General features: G+C 41.3%; 1 protein-coding gene across 3 annotated transcripts in view; it reads left to right on the forward strand.

Annotated features, from left to right (window-relative positions):
* The window catches only part of FBLN2 (fibulin 2), a 910,922-nt gene that overhangs the window by 505,729 nt on the left and 386,926 nt on the right, over positions 1 to 18,267 (forward strand). For all 3 annotated transcript variants that reach the window (XM_044078109.1, XM_044078110.1, XM_044078111.1), the window contains exon 6: positions 10,766 to 10,952. In XM_044078109.1, coding sequence (XP_043934044.1) covers positions 10,766 to 10,952 — 187 coding nt within the window. The remainder of the gene's footprint in view (positions 1 to 10,765; positions 10,953 to 18,267) is intronic.

Raw genomic sequence — 18,267 nt, forward strand, 5'->3', positions numbered from 1 at the left:
TTCTTTTGGAGTTCTAGTTTGTGTTTTTTTAGTAGCCAAGTGAAGCTGGTTGGTAAAAAGATAAAAAAGAAGAGGACCAAGAATGGAGCCTTGGGGAATCTCTAAGGTAAAAAGATGAAGGGGTGAGAGATCTTGTTGCCAGCAATGTCAAAATACAAAATGATGGAATTTATCCCTTCTCTCCTGTTCATAGGTTCATAGGTTGGTACTAGGCTATCAGCCCTAGGGCCTATACAAGCCTAGCCATAACAATTCCCTGGATATTTCTTCCCACAATATTTACTTCCCTGGACACCTGTCTAGCAGGGTGACTGACATGATCCCCAGGGTGAATTTCCTATCTCCCATCCAATCGTCAAAATTCCTTTTGGAGAGGGCCAAGGAGGCGCTCTGCTTGACATGTATGGGCAGTCTATTCCAGAGTATGGGGAGTCTCTAGGTCAGGAACCTATCCCTCCAGCATGTTTTGTTCATTGTGATGACAAAGTTTAGATCCCTGGAGCGTGTGGCTCTGAGGGATTAGGATTTCTTTAGGTGGAGCATGTCCAACAGCTCAAGGTTTGACATGCCCTTGTATGTTAAGCAGAGATCGCCTCTGAGTAGACAATATGCCACAGAGTATAGCTGGAGTTTTTTTAGATGGTCAGCATAGGGCATCTGCTTTAGGCCTGCGATTCTTTTAGTGAGGTATTTCTGTGGCCTTTCCAGCTATTGTAGATGTCTTGTGAGGTACATACCAAATGGGGCATAATGGGTCTAACGAGGGATGAGTACAGTGGGACAATGACCTCCTTTTTCTGGATGAAAAGCCCTTAGTGATGAGGTGTGCCATATAGAAGGATTTCTTGACTGTTGCGGGGATGTGGTTATCAAAGGTGAGACCACTGTCCCTAAGTCTCTCATCACACTTTCAGTGTTTAGTGCACTGCCACCTATGTGGTAATTCATGGGTGCATGTTTTTTTTCCCAAAAGGGATAACTATACATTTCTTGGCATTAAGCTTGAGCCCATGGCTCTGGCACCAAGCATCTGTTTCTGTAAGGCCCTTTTGTAGAATGTCCACATCATTTGGGGATTCAATAATGGCTTCCAGTTTGCAGTCATCTGCGAACTTTGTTAGCTAGAGTCCCTTAGTGTTGGCCTGTACTTCAGAGAAGTAGATGCCAAACAAGATCGGTCCCAGGACAGAACCCTGAGGTACTCCACTTGTCACTTGTCTGGAGCTGGATTTGGAGTCAGCTACTTTTACAGTCTGGGTTCTGTCAGTAAGCCAGTTGGCAACCCATCGAGTGACGTAGGGATTTATGCCCAGCTTAGTAAGTTTATCTATGATTCCAGAGTGGGGGGTGGTGTCAAAGGCCTTGGCAAGGTCCAGAGTGGCTGTGTGGACCGCCTTAACCTCGTCCACAGCTCTGGAGACTGATTCGATGAAGTCAATAAGGTTCAGGAGACAAGATCGGCCCTTCACAAACCCAAACTGGGTGGGGTCCTGTGTTTGAAGGTTGCCAGTTTCTTTGTTTATAAGTTCCATGATAAAGTGTTCCATGCCCTTGCAGATTAGGCTCGTCAGACTGATGGGACGGTAGTTCCCGGGATCCAAGGTGGATCCCCCCTTGTGCAGTGGGATAACTGTAGCTGTGCGCCACTCAGTGGGAATGAAGCCTGACATGAGGCTATGATTAAACTTGACACTTAGGTGAGGTGCCAGTTCATTTTGTAGTTCATGTTGTACACAGCCCAGGATGTCATCTGGTCCCATGGATGCTGTATTCTTAGCTTTGGAGAGTGCTGTTTCTACCTGTGTGGCCATGATTACAGGAATTTGGCAATCTTCTGGTATTGAGGTGACCCTTTACAGGGTGAGAGGGGGGTGAAGTTGACACTAAATCGATCTGCCAGGATATTGGCAATATCCTTAGGATCAGTATATTTAATGCCATTCTGTTGTAGCTCAGAGCAGATCTGAGCATTGCCATTTAGATACTTGACATAATTATAGAATGCCTTGTGGTTGTCTTTGGAATCTTTGGCAATTTAATTTTTGTGATCTCAGCTTCTTATCAAGTGGAGCTGGTTGGTAAAAAGATAAAAAAAGAAGAGGACCAAGAAGGGAGCCTTGGGGAACCTCTAAGGTAACAAGATGAAGGGGTGAGAGATCTTGTTGCCAGCAGACAAACTGTTGATGTTCTGCTAGGTAACTTTGGAACCAGGTCATAGTGGGGTGACTGAGGCTAAGGGAGGAAAGGACATTGATGAGTTTGAAGTGGTTAACAATATCAAAGGCCTTGGACAGGTCCAGGAATATGGCTGATACAAATTGACCTTTGTTTCTGTGCTGGTTAAATGTGTTAGTAAAGGACAGTAGGGCTGTGGTAGTGATGTGAGAGGGGCAAAAAACAAGTTGGGTATTAGACAGGAGTTTATGTGTAAGGAGATAGTCCATAAGTTGGATGTGTACGACCCTTTCTAGAATTTTTGAGAGACGGGATAGAATTGCAATTGGGTGATAGTTTGTTCGTTCGGTGTTGTTACCTCCTTTGTGTAAGGGTATGATGTGGGAGATTTTCCAGATGGTGGGGATGTAAGCCTCAGATAATGACCTGTTTATAAATATGGATACAGGGTATGCGATTGCATCTGCTGCAGTTTCCAGGAATTCAACACTTCCTGACTCTCTCTTTGGCCAATATGATTGAGATGGCTATTCTGAGGCATTGTAGCAATTGCCTAATGTATGCTGACAACCCTCAAATTCTTAATAAAATAGATAAAGTATGCAAGAAGTATAAATAGGCTTTAACACTGGAGGCAAAACTTTCTCATACAACCAAACTAATACTATAGAGGTTGTTAATACTTGCACCACGCCTGCTGCACAGTATAAAGATCCTACACATAAAACTACTTACGTTGAGGCACTTACAGGCAACCTTCCTAAAACATTAAGACTTCCTGCACAAAACAAACAAAAAAGGGTCCTCAGCCATCACATAAACACTCTGTTAAAACACCACCCATGGCTACACATAGTCACATTGTATCCGGTGCCTCTATTGCTAAGCCCTTAAGGCAAACCAGTGCACTGCCAAATTTTCTGGTCATTGGTGGTTCTGTAGTTTGACACACAGTTGTCTCCCTCACTAGACTGACTAAGAAGAGAGTCACACTTAGTTGCTTTTCTAGAGCTAGGATTCGCCAAGTCACACACGCACTCAGGTCATTGAACCACAGGTATCAGTATGACTCTGTCATAGTTCATGTGGGTGGTAATGACCTGAGATGTACCTCTCTTGACTATATGAAGCAAGACATTATTGAGCTTACCAGTTATGTTTCTCGGGCAGGTATGAGCCGTGCAGTGAGCAGCATACTACTTTCTCCAAGTATGATCCCATGTTATCAACAGAAAATGATTGATTTTAACAATTAGCTTAGCTTTTAGTGTCAGTTCAAGTGGGTACAATACTTGATGGCATGGGAGGACATGGCAGATAGACCACACTGCTTTGCTAGGGATGGTCAGCACTTATCCAGTCTAGGCTTTCAGATATTAATAAAGGCCTTTTCCACCCCCATAGTGCCTTTTTTAGGCAATGTTATACTGGTAAACCTCCCAAATTAATTGGATGTATGAAGGAATAGCTGAAGGTGGTACTGCTGAATGCTAGAAGTCTTAAGAAGAAACTGCACTCTCTGCAAGCCTTCCTCACCCTGGAGAGTGTAGACATCTGTGTAGTAATGGGAACATGGTTTAAAGTCATGGAGAGTACCCTGGCAGTGCAAGGCTGTAATACCTTTCACATCTTTAGACCAGCTACTGCATGGGAGGGAACTAAAGGTGGAAGAGTTTCAGTCTATATTAGAAACTACCTCACATCCAGACTACTTAAAGTGCATGAACCACTGGAACTCATACATATGCAGATCACCAAAAACATGTTCTTGTACCATACCTTTGCAACCTATAGATCCTGCTCCATGTACCAGGAAACCCATACTACCTATCTTAATATACTAGAGTCCCTCATTGTTCGAGTCAAGGTTCCTTTTGAAGAGGGCCAAGGAGGCGCTCTGCTTGACATGTATGGGCAGTCTATTCCAGAGTATGGGGAGTCTTTGGGTCAGGAACCTATCCCTCCAGCATGTTTTGCTCATTGTGATGACAAAGTTTAGATCCCTGGAGCATGGGGCTATGAGGGATTGGGATTTCTTTAGGTGGAGCATGTCCAACAGCTCAGGGTTTGACATGCCCTTGTATGTTAAGCAGAGATCGCCTCTGAGTAGACAATATGCCACAGAGTATAGCTGGAGTTTTTTTAGATGGTCAGCATAGGGCATCTGCTTTAGGCCTGTGATTTTTTTAGTGAGGTATTACTGCGGCCTTTCCAGCTGTTGTAGAGGTCTTGTGAGGTACATACCAAATGGGGCGTAATGGGTCAAACGAGGGATGAGTACAATGGGACAATGAACTCCTTTTTTCTGGATGAAAAGCCCTTAGTGATGAGGAGTGCCACATAGAAGGATTTTTTGACTGTTGCGGCAATGTGGTTATCGAAGGTGAGACCACTTTCCACCTGTGCCCCTAAGTCTCTCATCACACTTTCAGTGTTTATTGCACTTCCACCTATGTGGTAATTCATGGGTACATGTTTTTTCCCAAAGGGGATAACTATACATTTCTTGGCATTAAGCTTGAGCCCATGGCTCTGGCACTAATCATCTGTTTCTGTAAGGCCCTTTTGTAGAATATCCACATCATTTGGGGATTCAATAATGGCTTCCAGTTTGCAGTCATCTGCGAACTTTGTTAGCCAGAGTCCCTTAGTGTTGGCCTGTACTTCAGAAAAGTAGATGCCAAACAAGATCAGTCCCAGGACAGAACCCTGAGGTACTCCACTTGTCACTTGTCTGGAGCTGGATTTGGAGTCAGCTACTTTTACAGTCTGGGTTCTGTCAGTAAGCCAGTTGGCAACCCATCGAGTGACGTAGGGATTTATGCCCAGCTTAGTAAGTTTATCTATGATTCCAGAGTGGGGGATGGTGTCAAAGGCCTTGGCAAGGTCCAGATTGGTGGACCACCTTACCCTCGGCCACAGCTCTGGAGACTGATTCAAGGAAGTCAATCAGGTTCAGGAGACAAGATCAGCCCTTCACAAACCCAAACTGGGTGGGGTCCAGTGTTTGAAGGTTGCCAATGTCTTTGTTTATAAGTTCCATGATAAAGTGTTCCATGCCCTTGCAGATTAGGCTCGTCAGACTGGGTGGTTCCCAGGATCCAAGGTGGATCCCCCTTGTACAGTGGGATAACTGTAGGTGTGCGCCACTCAGTCAGAACAAAGCCTGACATGAGGCTATGATTAAACTTGACACTTAGGTGAGGTGCCAGTTCATTTTGTAGTTCATGTTGTACACAGCCCGGGATGTCATCTGGTCCCATGGATGCTGTATTCTTAGCTTTGGAGAGTGCTGTTTCTACCTGTGTGGCCATGATTACAGGAATTTGGCAATCTTTTGGTATTGAGGTGACCTTTACAGGGTGATAGGGGGGTGAAGTTGGCACTAAATCGATCTGCCAGGATATTGGCAATATCCTTAGGATCAGTATATTTAAAACCATTCTGTTGTAGCTCAGAGCAGATCTGAGTATTGCCATTTAGATTCTTGACATAATTATAGAATGCCTTGTGGTTGTCTTTGGAATCTTTGGCAGTTTATTTTTCATGATCTCAGCTTCTTACTGAGGCTGGTAAGGGAGTTTTTTGCATCCTGGGATTTTCCTCTTTTCTGCAACAATTTCTTCCTTCTGTTGTATAATTTGTTTATGGCAGTGGACCACAAGATTGGCTTCCTTTTTTTGGAGGAGAGCATCTTGGTTCTATCTGGGATGGCACGATTCATGCATGAGTGGATGTGCTCATACAGTGCCTTAGTGTAGGATTCAGCAGTCAAACCTTCAGCTCCCATCTGTATGGGTGTCATGGAGTTTGTCGCTTCTGACTTGATTAGCGTGGTGTTGGCTTTGGAGAAGTTTTTACGGAGGTTTCCTTACTGGGGGGTGGGGGTGGAATATGAATGTCAAAGGTGATTAGCTTATGGTCAGACCTGACAATTAAGGGGGTGACCATCGGTATGGAGCATCTATCTCCCATGTTGGTAATGACCCGGTCTAGGATATTGGAGCCCCTGGTGGGACAATGGATTAATTGATCCAGGGCGTTGGAATTTATCAATTCCAAGAACCGTTGGGAAAAGGTGTTGGTACCCGAATAGTTTTCCCAGTTAATAGCAGGGTAGTTGAAATCACCCAGTATTATAGAAAGGTGTAGTGAGAATCTTGGGGCATGGTGGGCGATTTGTAGCAAGCTACAATTTGGATTGCAGTCTTACCTAGTTTTAGTTGCACCTGGAGAATTTCAGATGCATTGTGTTGGGCAACTAGCCTGGAGGTGTGACTATCCTTGGTGAATATAGACACTCCTCCACCTTTAGTGTTTCGGTCTTGGTTTGCTGGCCGAAAAGTGTGGTAAGAGTTGTAGTCTGGTATTGCAGGGGTGATCTCTGGAGCCTTGAATCAAGTCTCAGTTACTGCACAGATATCGATATTCTCCATTTTAGGAGTGCCTCGAGAGAGTGCATTTTGAGGTTTAGACTTCTTGCATTGAGAAGCATTACTTTTAGATTTTGGATGCTTGTATCTGTTATGGTGGTGGTTTTGCCCTTTGAACCTTCCCTAAAAAAAGGCACTATAGGGGTGGCAAGAGCTTTAGCCAGTAACCTGAGTCCCAGGGGCGACAGGTGCAGACCATCTCTGGCAAAGCATCATGGTTTGTCGATCATGTCGTCCCAGGCAGACAGATACTGGATCCCCCTTTGAATGACACCAGAAGCTTAGCCAGTTGTTAAAGTCAATCATTTTGTTCTTATATTGTGGTATCATTCTGGGCGAAGGCAGGATGCTACTCAGGGCTAGGGTTATACCTGCCTGGTCCCCATGATCCAAAAGCTCTTCCATGTCTTTTCATGTAGTCCAGGGAGGTACGTCTCAAGTCATTCACTCCAACATGGACAATGACAGAGTCGTATTTGTACTTGTTGTGGAGTGACTTGAGTGCATGCATTATGTGGCGGATCCTGGCACCCGACAGGCAGCTGACTGTAATTTTCTCCTTGTTCAGCCTGGTGAGTGAGATATCAGTGAGCCTGACTATAGAGTCACCTATGACTAAAGTGTTGGGTACGTTGTCTTGCCTTAGGGGCTGTTGTTGGGTGGCACACTGGTGTTGTGAGCTATGTGTCACTTTGGTTGTGACTGGTGTTTGTTTGCATTTCAGCTTCGGAGGTCCTTGTTGCTTGGGTAGGTTAATGTTAAGGGCCTCCACATATGTGGGTTTAGTGTTGCTATGTGAGGGTGTTGATGGTGTGGGTTTTGAAGGGCTATATGTTGCTTGAGGTGTAGTGCAGTGTTCACCTTCTCCTCTTGACTGTCTAGCAAAATCTTGGCTGGAGAGAGCTTTGCTTCCAGTTTGGCTATGTAAGTGCATCTCTCGCAGGTTGTAATGTTGGGTTGTAGGAGGAGAAGGTTGTCTGTGTACATGAGGCAGTTGTTGCATTTCCCCAGTATGCCCAGATTCACTAAGTGGACAGGAGAAATCATTGGAAGCGGACACTTGGACATGCCTGTTTAGGTGCTTTTTTTCTAAAGTACAAGAGCTGTTTTCCCTTACCTTTGCAAGGTACTTTGCAATTATAGGCTGTTTAGTGCCTACGATTAATTTCTCCTTATTAACAAGGAGAGTTGAGTGCTTGTATCAGTTTAAGGCTTCCTAGTGCTTTCCAGTAGGTTCTAGAGCAAGTGCTAGTCACATGGGGTTCAGATTTTAGTGCTGCTACTGAGAAACCAGCTAGTTTTAAGGGAAAATTTGAAGAGCAAACTTTCTGGCACCTGGAATAGTTTAACCGTAGCCCTGTGGTGCTGCACGATACAAAAAACATGCAAACACATGTGTTTTTAAGCCAGAAAGTTGAAAGGGATAGAAATCAGTCCAAAATGACAAATAAAATTACAATTTCAGAGCTGGAAACCACTCCTCTAGTATTAGATAGGCAGTAAAATGCTCACCACTCCTACTGGTAAGCAGTAGGACTTCCCTCTACCACAGCAAGATCTGGATAGCTCTGAACTCAGAAAATAAAGTCCTGAAACCAGCAAAGCCTGTTGTGCAATCTTGAAATATATAATTAGCAGGGGTGTGGGGGATGCAGCATCCCACATGAGGGGTGCAGGGGGGGCTTGTCCACTATTAAAAATGTGTTCAGTATTTTGAATTCTCAGTCTTTTGGTTTGTCAGTCTTCTGAAGTAGACCCATATGTGTGTGTGTGTGGTGTGTGTGTGTGTGTGTGTGTGTGTGTGTGTGTGTGTGTGTGTGTGTGTGTGTGTGTGTGTGTGTGTGTGTGTGTGTGTGTGTATATATATATATATATATATATATATATATATATATATATATATATATATATATATATATATATATATATATATATATGTATATATAAAATTAATTGTGGTAAAATGTGATGGTGATGTGTTTATATATCATAATACAGTGCAGTACAGTCCAGAAACACTGCAATAACATGTTATAATGTGAGGAATCTGGAAAAAAATGCTGTTAAAAAAGGGCTGGAAGCTCATAATGTTAAAGACATTTGCCTCTGACAGAGACAGATTTTAAGGCCAAGTGTGGAGACACTTTGTGGACTCTGGCCAGAAGAAGCTATGGAAATACCAGGATAATCACTAGGAGACCTGTATGTCTGCCAAATGCTTATCAGGAGTCCAACTATGGATTTGCTTAGAGTACCAGGAGTGTAACTGTGCATAAATTTGAGGATTGTATGACAGCCTTACCAGGGCTGTAATACCAAGCCTAAGAGTTATAATGAATCATTTGTTTTATTGAAAGATATTAAAATGGACTAAAACATTGAATTGAACTCTAATTAACAAGCAGTGTATTATATAGAAGAATGCTTGCTTTTTAGTTGAGAATGAACTTTAATTGAACATTCACACTGTAAATAAATTGACTTGAACTAAAGAATTTATCTCCAGTGCAATGCACTTGCTAGAATACATGTAACAATCATAATGCACATTTAAAATGTGTTTTGACTTTAAATACAAGTTCTTTAACAAAATTATTTGCCCATTCATTATTGACAAGCTTCATGTGAGATTTAACATCCACCAGAACTAGCATTAACTCAGACTGATGGGGTCTATACTTAATATCCCCTGGCTGGCTTTACTACAGTGTTGGCATCTCAGTTAAAATCCAAACACCTAGTCTGAGAATAAAACCCATAGACTTATAATCTTCTCAGTAGCAAGGATGACTGTGCTACTTGCCAAGTTACTGATACAGACATACTACACTCCAGATGTGCTATTACACACTAGTCTGCAGTGTGAAATGCTAAACAAATAGGGATTTTAACATATATTTCTTCACTGAAGCTAAAATGCTGGTTCTGTACAGACTTCAGACTTCCAAATGATACATATATATGTTGGTAATACTTAGATAATATGTTTTAGGAGTAAAGTGAAAGTATATATTTATTAATAACATTTTAGAAATATCACAATTGCAAGAGCCCTGCAAACTGTCCATAATGGTACAGAGTACCTACAAACAGTGTATGTGCACTGGAATCTTATCCATGTGCAATCTAATCTCATCCATTTTTAGAAGTTTTCAAAGCAAATTCCCGTTTGCCACTGTTGTACTGTTTAAGTGCCTTGAAATCGCTGCAAAAATGTATAGTGCAGTATGGACAATGGGCATATTCTCACAGCCATTAGCTAATTCAGAGGGTCTTAATTACCAGTTACTATAGTATAAAAGTCAGTCACCTTGAGGGTTAAATTCAAAATGTTAGTTCCTTGCATAATGGTTCATTTGAAAGAAAGACCTGGATGCATGGAGTGAGAAAGAGCCCTGCTGAGGTTAACACTTGGAGTGCAGCCAGTCAGTTATACCTTGTGGAAGTGCCGATTTATGTAGCTGAAAGTTGGCCTGGTAGTGACCTGTAGCTGTGGACTTTCCTTGAGGCCTTCAGAGATCTGTAGCCTTGAACTTTTCTTTTGATTAGAGGACAACCTATATCTGGGAAGGGCTTTGTGAACTGAACACTGTCATGAAGGAACTGTCTGTTTTATTAGGGACCTGCAGTATTACTTTAGTTTGTGGATACTGAGCAAAACTGTTTTTTTTTTTTTCCATGTCTTGCCTTCAGTGTCTTTTGTAACTGGCAATAAATAGACAGACAGATCGATAAAATGATGGATAGATTGATTTAGGAAGTGACAATAGATAGACAGACAGACAGATGTATTTTATACAGAAGTTAGTTGGAACTGACAATAGCTAGATCAATAGCCAAACAGGTAGACAGATGGGTGTATCTATACAACAGTCATTGCAGAGGCTTAAACCTGTGAGCTGATAATGAGTTGATTGTTGTAACCCAGAGTTTGATTCCTCAACCTCCTTTGCCTACTGCATGACTCTTAGACCAGACAGTGCTCCCAAGTTGTTCTTTAAATGGGGCATATGTCCAGTGATCTACCAGTATTACAAATACATTAAAAATAGGTATGTTAGTGCAGCACTGTGTTTAGTACATTCAGAATACTTTTTGTAACCTTTAGAAATGTAACTGAATAAAATGCTGTTATGTGTTTTTGTCCTGTTTTACAGATATGCTGTGACTGCTGCTCTCTAGGATTAACTGCAAAAAGCAATGGACTTGTATGTGAACCATATCCCAACCTTGGTTATCTGTGTAATCAGTTATATCTCACCTGCTGTGAGGGTTCAAGTCAGCAGGGGCAACCAGAAATCAGAAAGCAGCCAGAACCAACACCAACACCTCAACTTCAACGACGTAAGCATCTGCATCCATTTTTTTTCCTCTGCATGCAAGTATGGCAGAAAAATGTCATAACATTCTAGTAACTTCATGCAGCTGCAGCCATGGGTGTCACCAGCAAACAACACATGTGGTATACAAATTAATCTTTAATTTGCAATAATTTGACTACTTGTAGTTGCAGGACACCAAACATCTTAGTTTCAGGCTCATAAATTTGTTTAAAATGGTATAAGCAAAGACAATAACTGTGCACATAGTAATATATGCGTATTATTTTACTAGCTGTCCAGTTAAAGGCTTCTAATGTGCAAAATCCATTTCCTTGTTTAGGGTATATAAACCACAGGACCAAAAACATCATCATGTCTTAGCAGGAAGTAGTGGCACTGGGGTTCGTTGTACAAACCAGTAACCTCTGGCAGATCTCCTGGGGCGGATTAGGTGTGGAGCAGCAGTCTAGAAACAGTAGCACAAATTCAAAGATCCTGGGTAGTATGGCTACAACAGTTATTTTAGTTGAAAATAAAATATTATGCCCTACTGCTCTGCCAGAAGTTTGATGATTTTAGTTTAGTGCTTTTCTACATTGCTTCTAATCTCTTTTACTGAGCTTTTCATGCAAAGTAGTAGAAATTAAGTACTTTAAATACTGCTAATATTATATATATGCAGTCTCTGCTTTTGAAGCATTATAGGTTCTATTTGGAAGGCAAATTTCAATTACTATATAAAGAACTGCTTTCTGCTTATTCTGAGGTCTCCACCTCTGACCTAGTCAGTTATTCTGGTATTTCATGATTTCTTACCTTAGAATGTGTATAAAGTGTTTTAGCTTTTATTTTTTTTTCTTATTAAATTGACATGCATGTTTTGTTTATGTGTAACACTAGGTAATACTGCATAGCATAGCACAGTCTGGTCTACAGTGAACCTCATCATAATGAGCAGACCGCCAGTTCAATGACTAAATCACTTTCCCTGGTACCATAGCGGTAGCCTCTGCTTCATTTACTGGTCAGTAGTCCTGACTGGACTGCATATCAAGTTTATTATAGTGAAGCATGGCCAAGCATAACATTATGCCAAAATGTAATGTACTGTAAGTCTTATATCTAGGGTGTCACATCGCCTCTCCAACATAATTTTATGTTGTGCTTATTGTTCAGCATCATTCCTTTCCACCACAAAGTGTACAGAATAGCCATTTTTGGTAGGGTCTTTCACCTCACTTTCTTTAGTATATTCATATTTTAATACTCATCATCTAGGGTTTCTGCTTTTTTGTTGGAACCACCACCCCTTCCGTAGAACGTGCATATCTTAGTGATCACCATCTAGAATTTTCATCCTCTCCCTGTAGTACATGCAGTGATGCTCATTATCTGTGGCCTTCTTCATTTAATAATTGTGAAGGTAATACTTGTTGTTCAGGTCCATCTCTCATCCTCTGGTAATGTTAAAGTAATTGAAGCCCATTGTTGAAGTTAAGCTCTCAAACAAATTCTGTTGTCCTGTAGCGCTGATAATGTTATCTTGATTGCTGTACTGTCTCATGACTAAATGTAGTGTACCAGTAATACTAATGACATTTAAACTGCCTGCATCTCATTAACAATGAATTTGCTTACTGTTAAGTGCCATGATGCTGTATATCTTGTATGTAAACAACAATGCCCAACAGGATGTGTGTTACTGTGTAAATAACGCCCATCCATGTGTGTTATGAGGCCTGTTACCTTAAGCAAAGAGCCTCTACACCCCTGGAAGGTGTTTTTTACACAGTAACACACATCCTGGAGGGCATTATTGTGCATAGAGAATGGACTGTATGTAAAATTGTTCTGTTTTACATATTTATTTTTATTACTATATTATTTTTTATATATTTTTGAAGTAAAATAGTTCATCCACCTGTTTCCATCTTGCTTTAGAACATGTAAATGGTGTTGGACGAAGTATTTTACATCCAAAATATAGCATTTTCAAAAAAATATCCAGATATTTACTTCATTTTTGGTCCCTCACTCCTAAAATGTGTGGTTTATGCCAGTCATTGGGGATTGAAGTCACTAAATAATGTCATGCATTTCAGTTTTAGACTTTATTCCCTTCAGAAAATGCATGCTAAAGCAAATCCAGTATTCAAGCAACTTTGTAATTTTATGAGCAATATTTAAAATCTGTTCCTATTTTTGAGCCTTTGTGCCCCCTTTATTTTAGGCTTTATCCAGATTTCTTTAGTTAAGAGGTCAGGAGGTTTGCAAACCTCTTAACTGTTGGTGCTGCCACTGCTCAATTGCTGTTCTCTTGTCATATACACATACTCACACACACACACGCGCGCGCACTTCTGCTTTCATGCATGCAGGGAAACACAGCACTCGCACACAAAGACAGAAACACACACACACACACACACACACACACACACACACACACACACACACACACACACACACACACACACACATCTACACACATGCTTTTCTTTCTTTTTTCTGCGTCTTTTACTTTTACACTTGCTAAACAGCAAAAGCGCTGCTTAACAAGTGTAAAATAATGGCTTGGTCAATCTCACTCTCACTTTCATCCATGCATACCTTCACATACACAAACAGAAACATGCACACACACTTCTATTTTTTATTTTTTTTTATTTTACATTTGCTAAACAGCAAAAGTGCTGCTTAGTGAGCATAAAATAACGGCGATCATTAGCAATCTTTCAGTCCAAGCTCCACGGCAACTTAATACGCTGCCATGAAGTGGTGGACTCATTTTTCAGCAGGCATTACCTATAGATTAGTACCCTGCTGGAGAGAGTTCATTCTCCAGTCAGGGTGCCGATGTACGGGTCGCCCATTCTCTAAAACCAGGTAACATGCAGTACATACAGAAACTGAGAAATGATTTGCTGCAGGAAGGGAAGGGCCATTTACACAGGAGTCACCCAGACATTCAGTACTCCATTTCCTGACTCTCTTCAGTAGCCATCAGGAAGTTGCGATATGCTGTCTGTACTGCAGATGGATGGTGAGCAGTTTTTGAACTTTCATCTGTGCCACCATACTGCTTATGAATTGTGTGTTTCTCATGTCATGTACAAATCAGTTATATGCACAATGGTGCAATATGTTTATGACTAGCCCTCTTATTCTCTGTTACAAAGCCTTATACTGACACACCAGCAAAGTAGTAATGTACAGCTGAACTACACAGAATGGTTAATGTGAGTGTGGCTCACATGCACTTACTTATGTACATTTATAACAAGGAGAGCAAAGCAATAAAGATGTTAGATAATGCAGTGTAGATTATTCTACAGGATCCAATATTCAGGCTGTCGACACATTTTGTGTATAAATGCTTCTGCTGATATCTTATATGATTGCCTGCAATTTTTAATTCAGAAATAAAAGGGAACACGACTTTGATATACATGAATATCAGCAGAGCTGTACTTAATGATGTGCCAGGTAAGGAGCTAATTCTAAGATGCATTCACATACAGGGCCTCCACACATTCTGTAATGTTGAAATCCATCCATCCACAACCCCTTTTCCCATTTTTGCACATGGGGTCGGGCTGTCACTTCAACAGTGACAATCATGTAGATCCAAGATTTACACTGCTGGGTGGCCAGCCCTGCTCTGGCAATTCTTCCACACCACACACTCGCATGCACTCTCACACCTATGACCAATTTCGAGTGTCCAATCCACCGACTGCATAGCTTTGGAATGTGGGAGAAAAGCAGAACACCCAGAAGAAACCCACATGAACACAGGTAGGACATGCAGACTCTGTACAGAATGCAACCCAGCCAAGGATTGAACCAGGAATCCTCTTGCTATGAGGTGACAACACTATCCGCTGCGCCACTGTGCAACTATACACATCTAATTTTTTCATGGTTAGTAAATTTAATTCTTGATTATGGTGCTATATGTGATCTCAAAATGTAGCACAAATCCTATCCCACCTAGTTCTTTCTTTCTTTAACATTTGTTGACTGGGAATGTCCCACTAGGACAGAGCCCATTTTCAGCAGAGGCCCGGGGAGAAATGCTTCAGACACATGTCTTTAAAATGTGGGAGGAAACCGGAATACCTGGAAGAAACCCATGCGAATGCAGTGAGGACATGCAGACCCTGCACAGAAGGCTGAGAACCAAACAGGAATACTCATGCCGTGAGGCGACATTAACTGCTGCACCACTGCACCACCCTATTAAAACATAAGCCTTGTTACAAGCCAAAAGAGACTAATTCATGAAATATTACTATATCATTTGCCAAAAGAGAGTACTTTGTGAAATCTTTCCTACCTCGGGTCAGTGGTGCAATATATATTGCCATAGTCACCTGTACCTTGCATTGCAATTGGCTAAGAAAACTGACAAATATGTAATATTCCAGATGTCTACTGCATTTAATGAGTGCTGATGTATGATGACCACTACAGCCACACTATACTTTTCTGCTCCAAGATGTGTAGGCATAATTATAGCACTCATCTTCATCATCAACCCCCCTTCCCATTTTCTACATGTGGTCGGGGTGTTGCATCAGCTATCACCATCTTTCTTGTTTCAGTACCACTGTCCTGCCTTCTTTGATGGCCATGCCTTTCATTCACCGGTCTTCATGCATGGAATGCACTAAGCTCTTTGTTGGATATCCTCATTTCCTCTTGCCTTCTTCTGTCTTGCTCAAATATTCTTCACCAAATTGTCTTCTGGCTTCCTGCATATGTGCCCAAACTACAGTAATCTGTTCTCTTTGACCATCTCTGCAAATTGTTGCTACTCTGACTTGTCATCTGATGTCCTTATTTCTTCATCCATCCCACAGTGTGCATCCTACCCCTCTGCCTTTACTCTGCCTTCAGTGCCCAGGTTTGTGTACTGTACAGTAGTACTGGTTGCATCACTGTTTTGTACATCGTACTTTTCAGCTGTTTTGTCATTCTGCTGTCACACACTACCCTTGAAATTATATGTTAGTTGGCTGCATCTCTCTGATTCTAACTTTGGCCTCCTCATTCAGACTTCCCTTACCTTCAACCAACCATCCCACATACTTGAAGCTCTTAATCTGTTCCACTATTTTCCCTTCTACCTCAATTTTCAGCTTCTTCTTATTTACCCCATTTGCTGCCATGACAACTGTTTTGTCTATAGTTAGTTTCATCCCATGAACTTTTCATTTTTGCATTTCATTTCCTTTTCATTTGCTGAAGCTTTTGTTCAGAGTCTGCTAGTAATGTGATATTGTATGCATACCGCTGTTTTGTTGATCTGTCCCCTTTGACCTGTTTGCTAAAGCAGTCCATCATCAGTGGGCCCAGAACTAAACCCTGATGCACTCCCACTGGAAATCCTGTGATTCTGAACACTGCTCATACTGTTGTCATTGGGTACTTGTACATAGCCTGCTCTAATTCTACCGATGTTTCCAGTACGTCAAACCATCACAGGACTGCTGAAGTCAGCTTTCTTGAAACATGGTCATATGCTTTCTCACAGCCTAGTGATATCCTGTTCTTTCTTTCTTTCTTTTTACTTAATTTTTTCTTAAGTATTTTTATTTATTCTTTTTTAAAAAGCTGTGGCTGATGATTTATTTACTTACTTATTGATTGATAAGAGGATATTTATTGCTAAAGGGTAACATGCTGCTGGTATCCACCTCTAATTGGAGTGACTGCCACACACTACCACTAGTGTTTCTATTTATTTGGCTGTCTCCTCTTACCTTTTTGCTACTGTAGTACTTAACTAGTATGAACAGCAATGTGTTCAGAGCTAAACCCTGATGGACACCCACTTCCACTGGGAACCCACCTCAGTGAGTCCAGACACTGTTTATACTTTTGTTATTGGGTTCTTTACATAGGCTGCACTAATTCTACCAATGTTTCTGGGACTTCAAACCATCACAGGGCTGCTGAAATCAGCTTTCTTGAAACATTGCCATATGCTTTCTCAGAGTCCAGGAAGGTCCAGTTTGTTCTTTCTATCTTTCTTTGTTTCTTTCATTCTTTCTTAAGTATTTTTATTTATTCTCTTTTAAAAAGCCTGTGGTTGGTTATTTATTTACTTACTGATTGATAAGAGGGTATTTATTGCTAAAGCATAACAAGCTGCTGGGATCTACCTCTAATTGGATAGACTGCTCTGACATACACTACCACATGTAGTTGTAATTATTTGGCTGTCTCATCTGACCTGTTTGCAAATGTAGTTTTTCAGTAGTATGAACAGCAGCGGGCTCAGAGGTGAACCCTGATGCATACCCACTCCTAATGGGAACCCCCCTGAGACCTAACCCTGTCTATACTTGAGTCTTTATATTCTTGTACATAATCTGCACTATTTCTACCAATATTTCTGAGACTTCAAACCATTGCAGCAGTGCATTAACTTTCTGGGGACCTTGTCATATGTTTTCTCCAAGTCTAGGAATTCTCATTTGGACACTTTTCTGATCTTTACCTTCTTCTCAACTATCTGTTGCACTGCAGATTTTGGGTTGGTTGTGCTGCATCTTGATCTGAGTCCAAACTGCTCATCCCCCATATTACTTTCTGCTGTTTCGCATATTCATTTATCAGTCACCCTATCCAGCATTTACATGCAGCATGACAGGGGTTTCATACCTCTATTCTTCTCACAGTTGTAACTGTCCCTTTGATTCTTGTATACTGGCATTAGAATGCTTATTCTACAGTCTTCTAGGGCACTCATTCCATATTGCTATGAGTACCCTCATGAGCTATTTCTGCCCTGTTTCACACATCTTTGTCATATCCGCTGTGACCTATATATTAGCCTGCTTCTTTCTCTGCTCTTAGCCTCTCAGTAATCCAAACAGTATTCCTTCATACTTTAATCCATCTTTATTGTCTTCCACTTTTCTCCACACTCCTTTTTTCTGTTGATGAATTCCTACACTTCTGTATTCCACCACCAGCTTTCCTTATGTAATTTGTTCTCATACCTGGCTAGGTCACGTTTCTGTTCTATAGTGCTTCAAACTGTTTTGGGATGCTGCCATTTTTCTACATCTCCTTCTATTTCCTCTTCTTTATGAGATGCTGGAATCCTGTCTGTTTCCTTGAACTCGCATAATTTTGCTGCAGTCAACCTTCAGGTCTTCAGGTTAGTCTCTGTTGACCTTAGAGACTTTTCTGACCACTGCTTGCAACCACTTGTCAGTCACCACCAGTGGTTTATGCTGTGGACTGACTATTTCCACTGGGGATAACTTTGCAATACTTTGACTCAATGCCCTTTCCTCAATAGAAGGAAATCTACATGAGTT

This window comes from Protopterus annectens, chromosome 7.part0 (genome assembly GCF_019279795.1).
Source record: "Protopterus annectens isolate FY-2018-M chromosome 7.part0, PAN1.0, whole genome shotgun sequence".
In the NCBI taxonomy this organism is placed as follows: Eukaryota; Metazoa; Chordata; order Ceratodontiformes; family Protopteridae; genus Protopterus; species Protopterus annectens.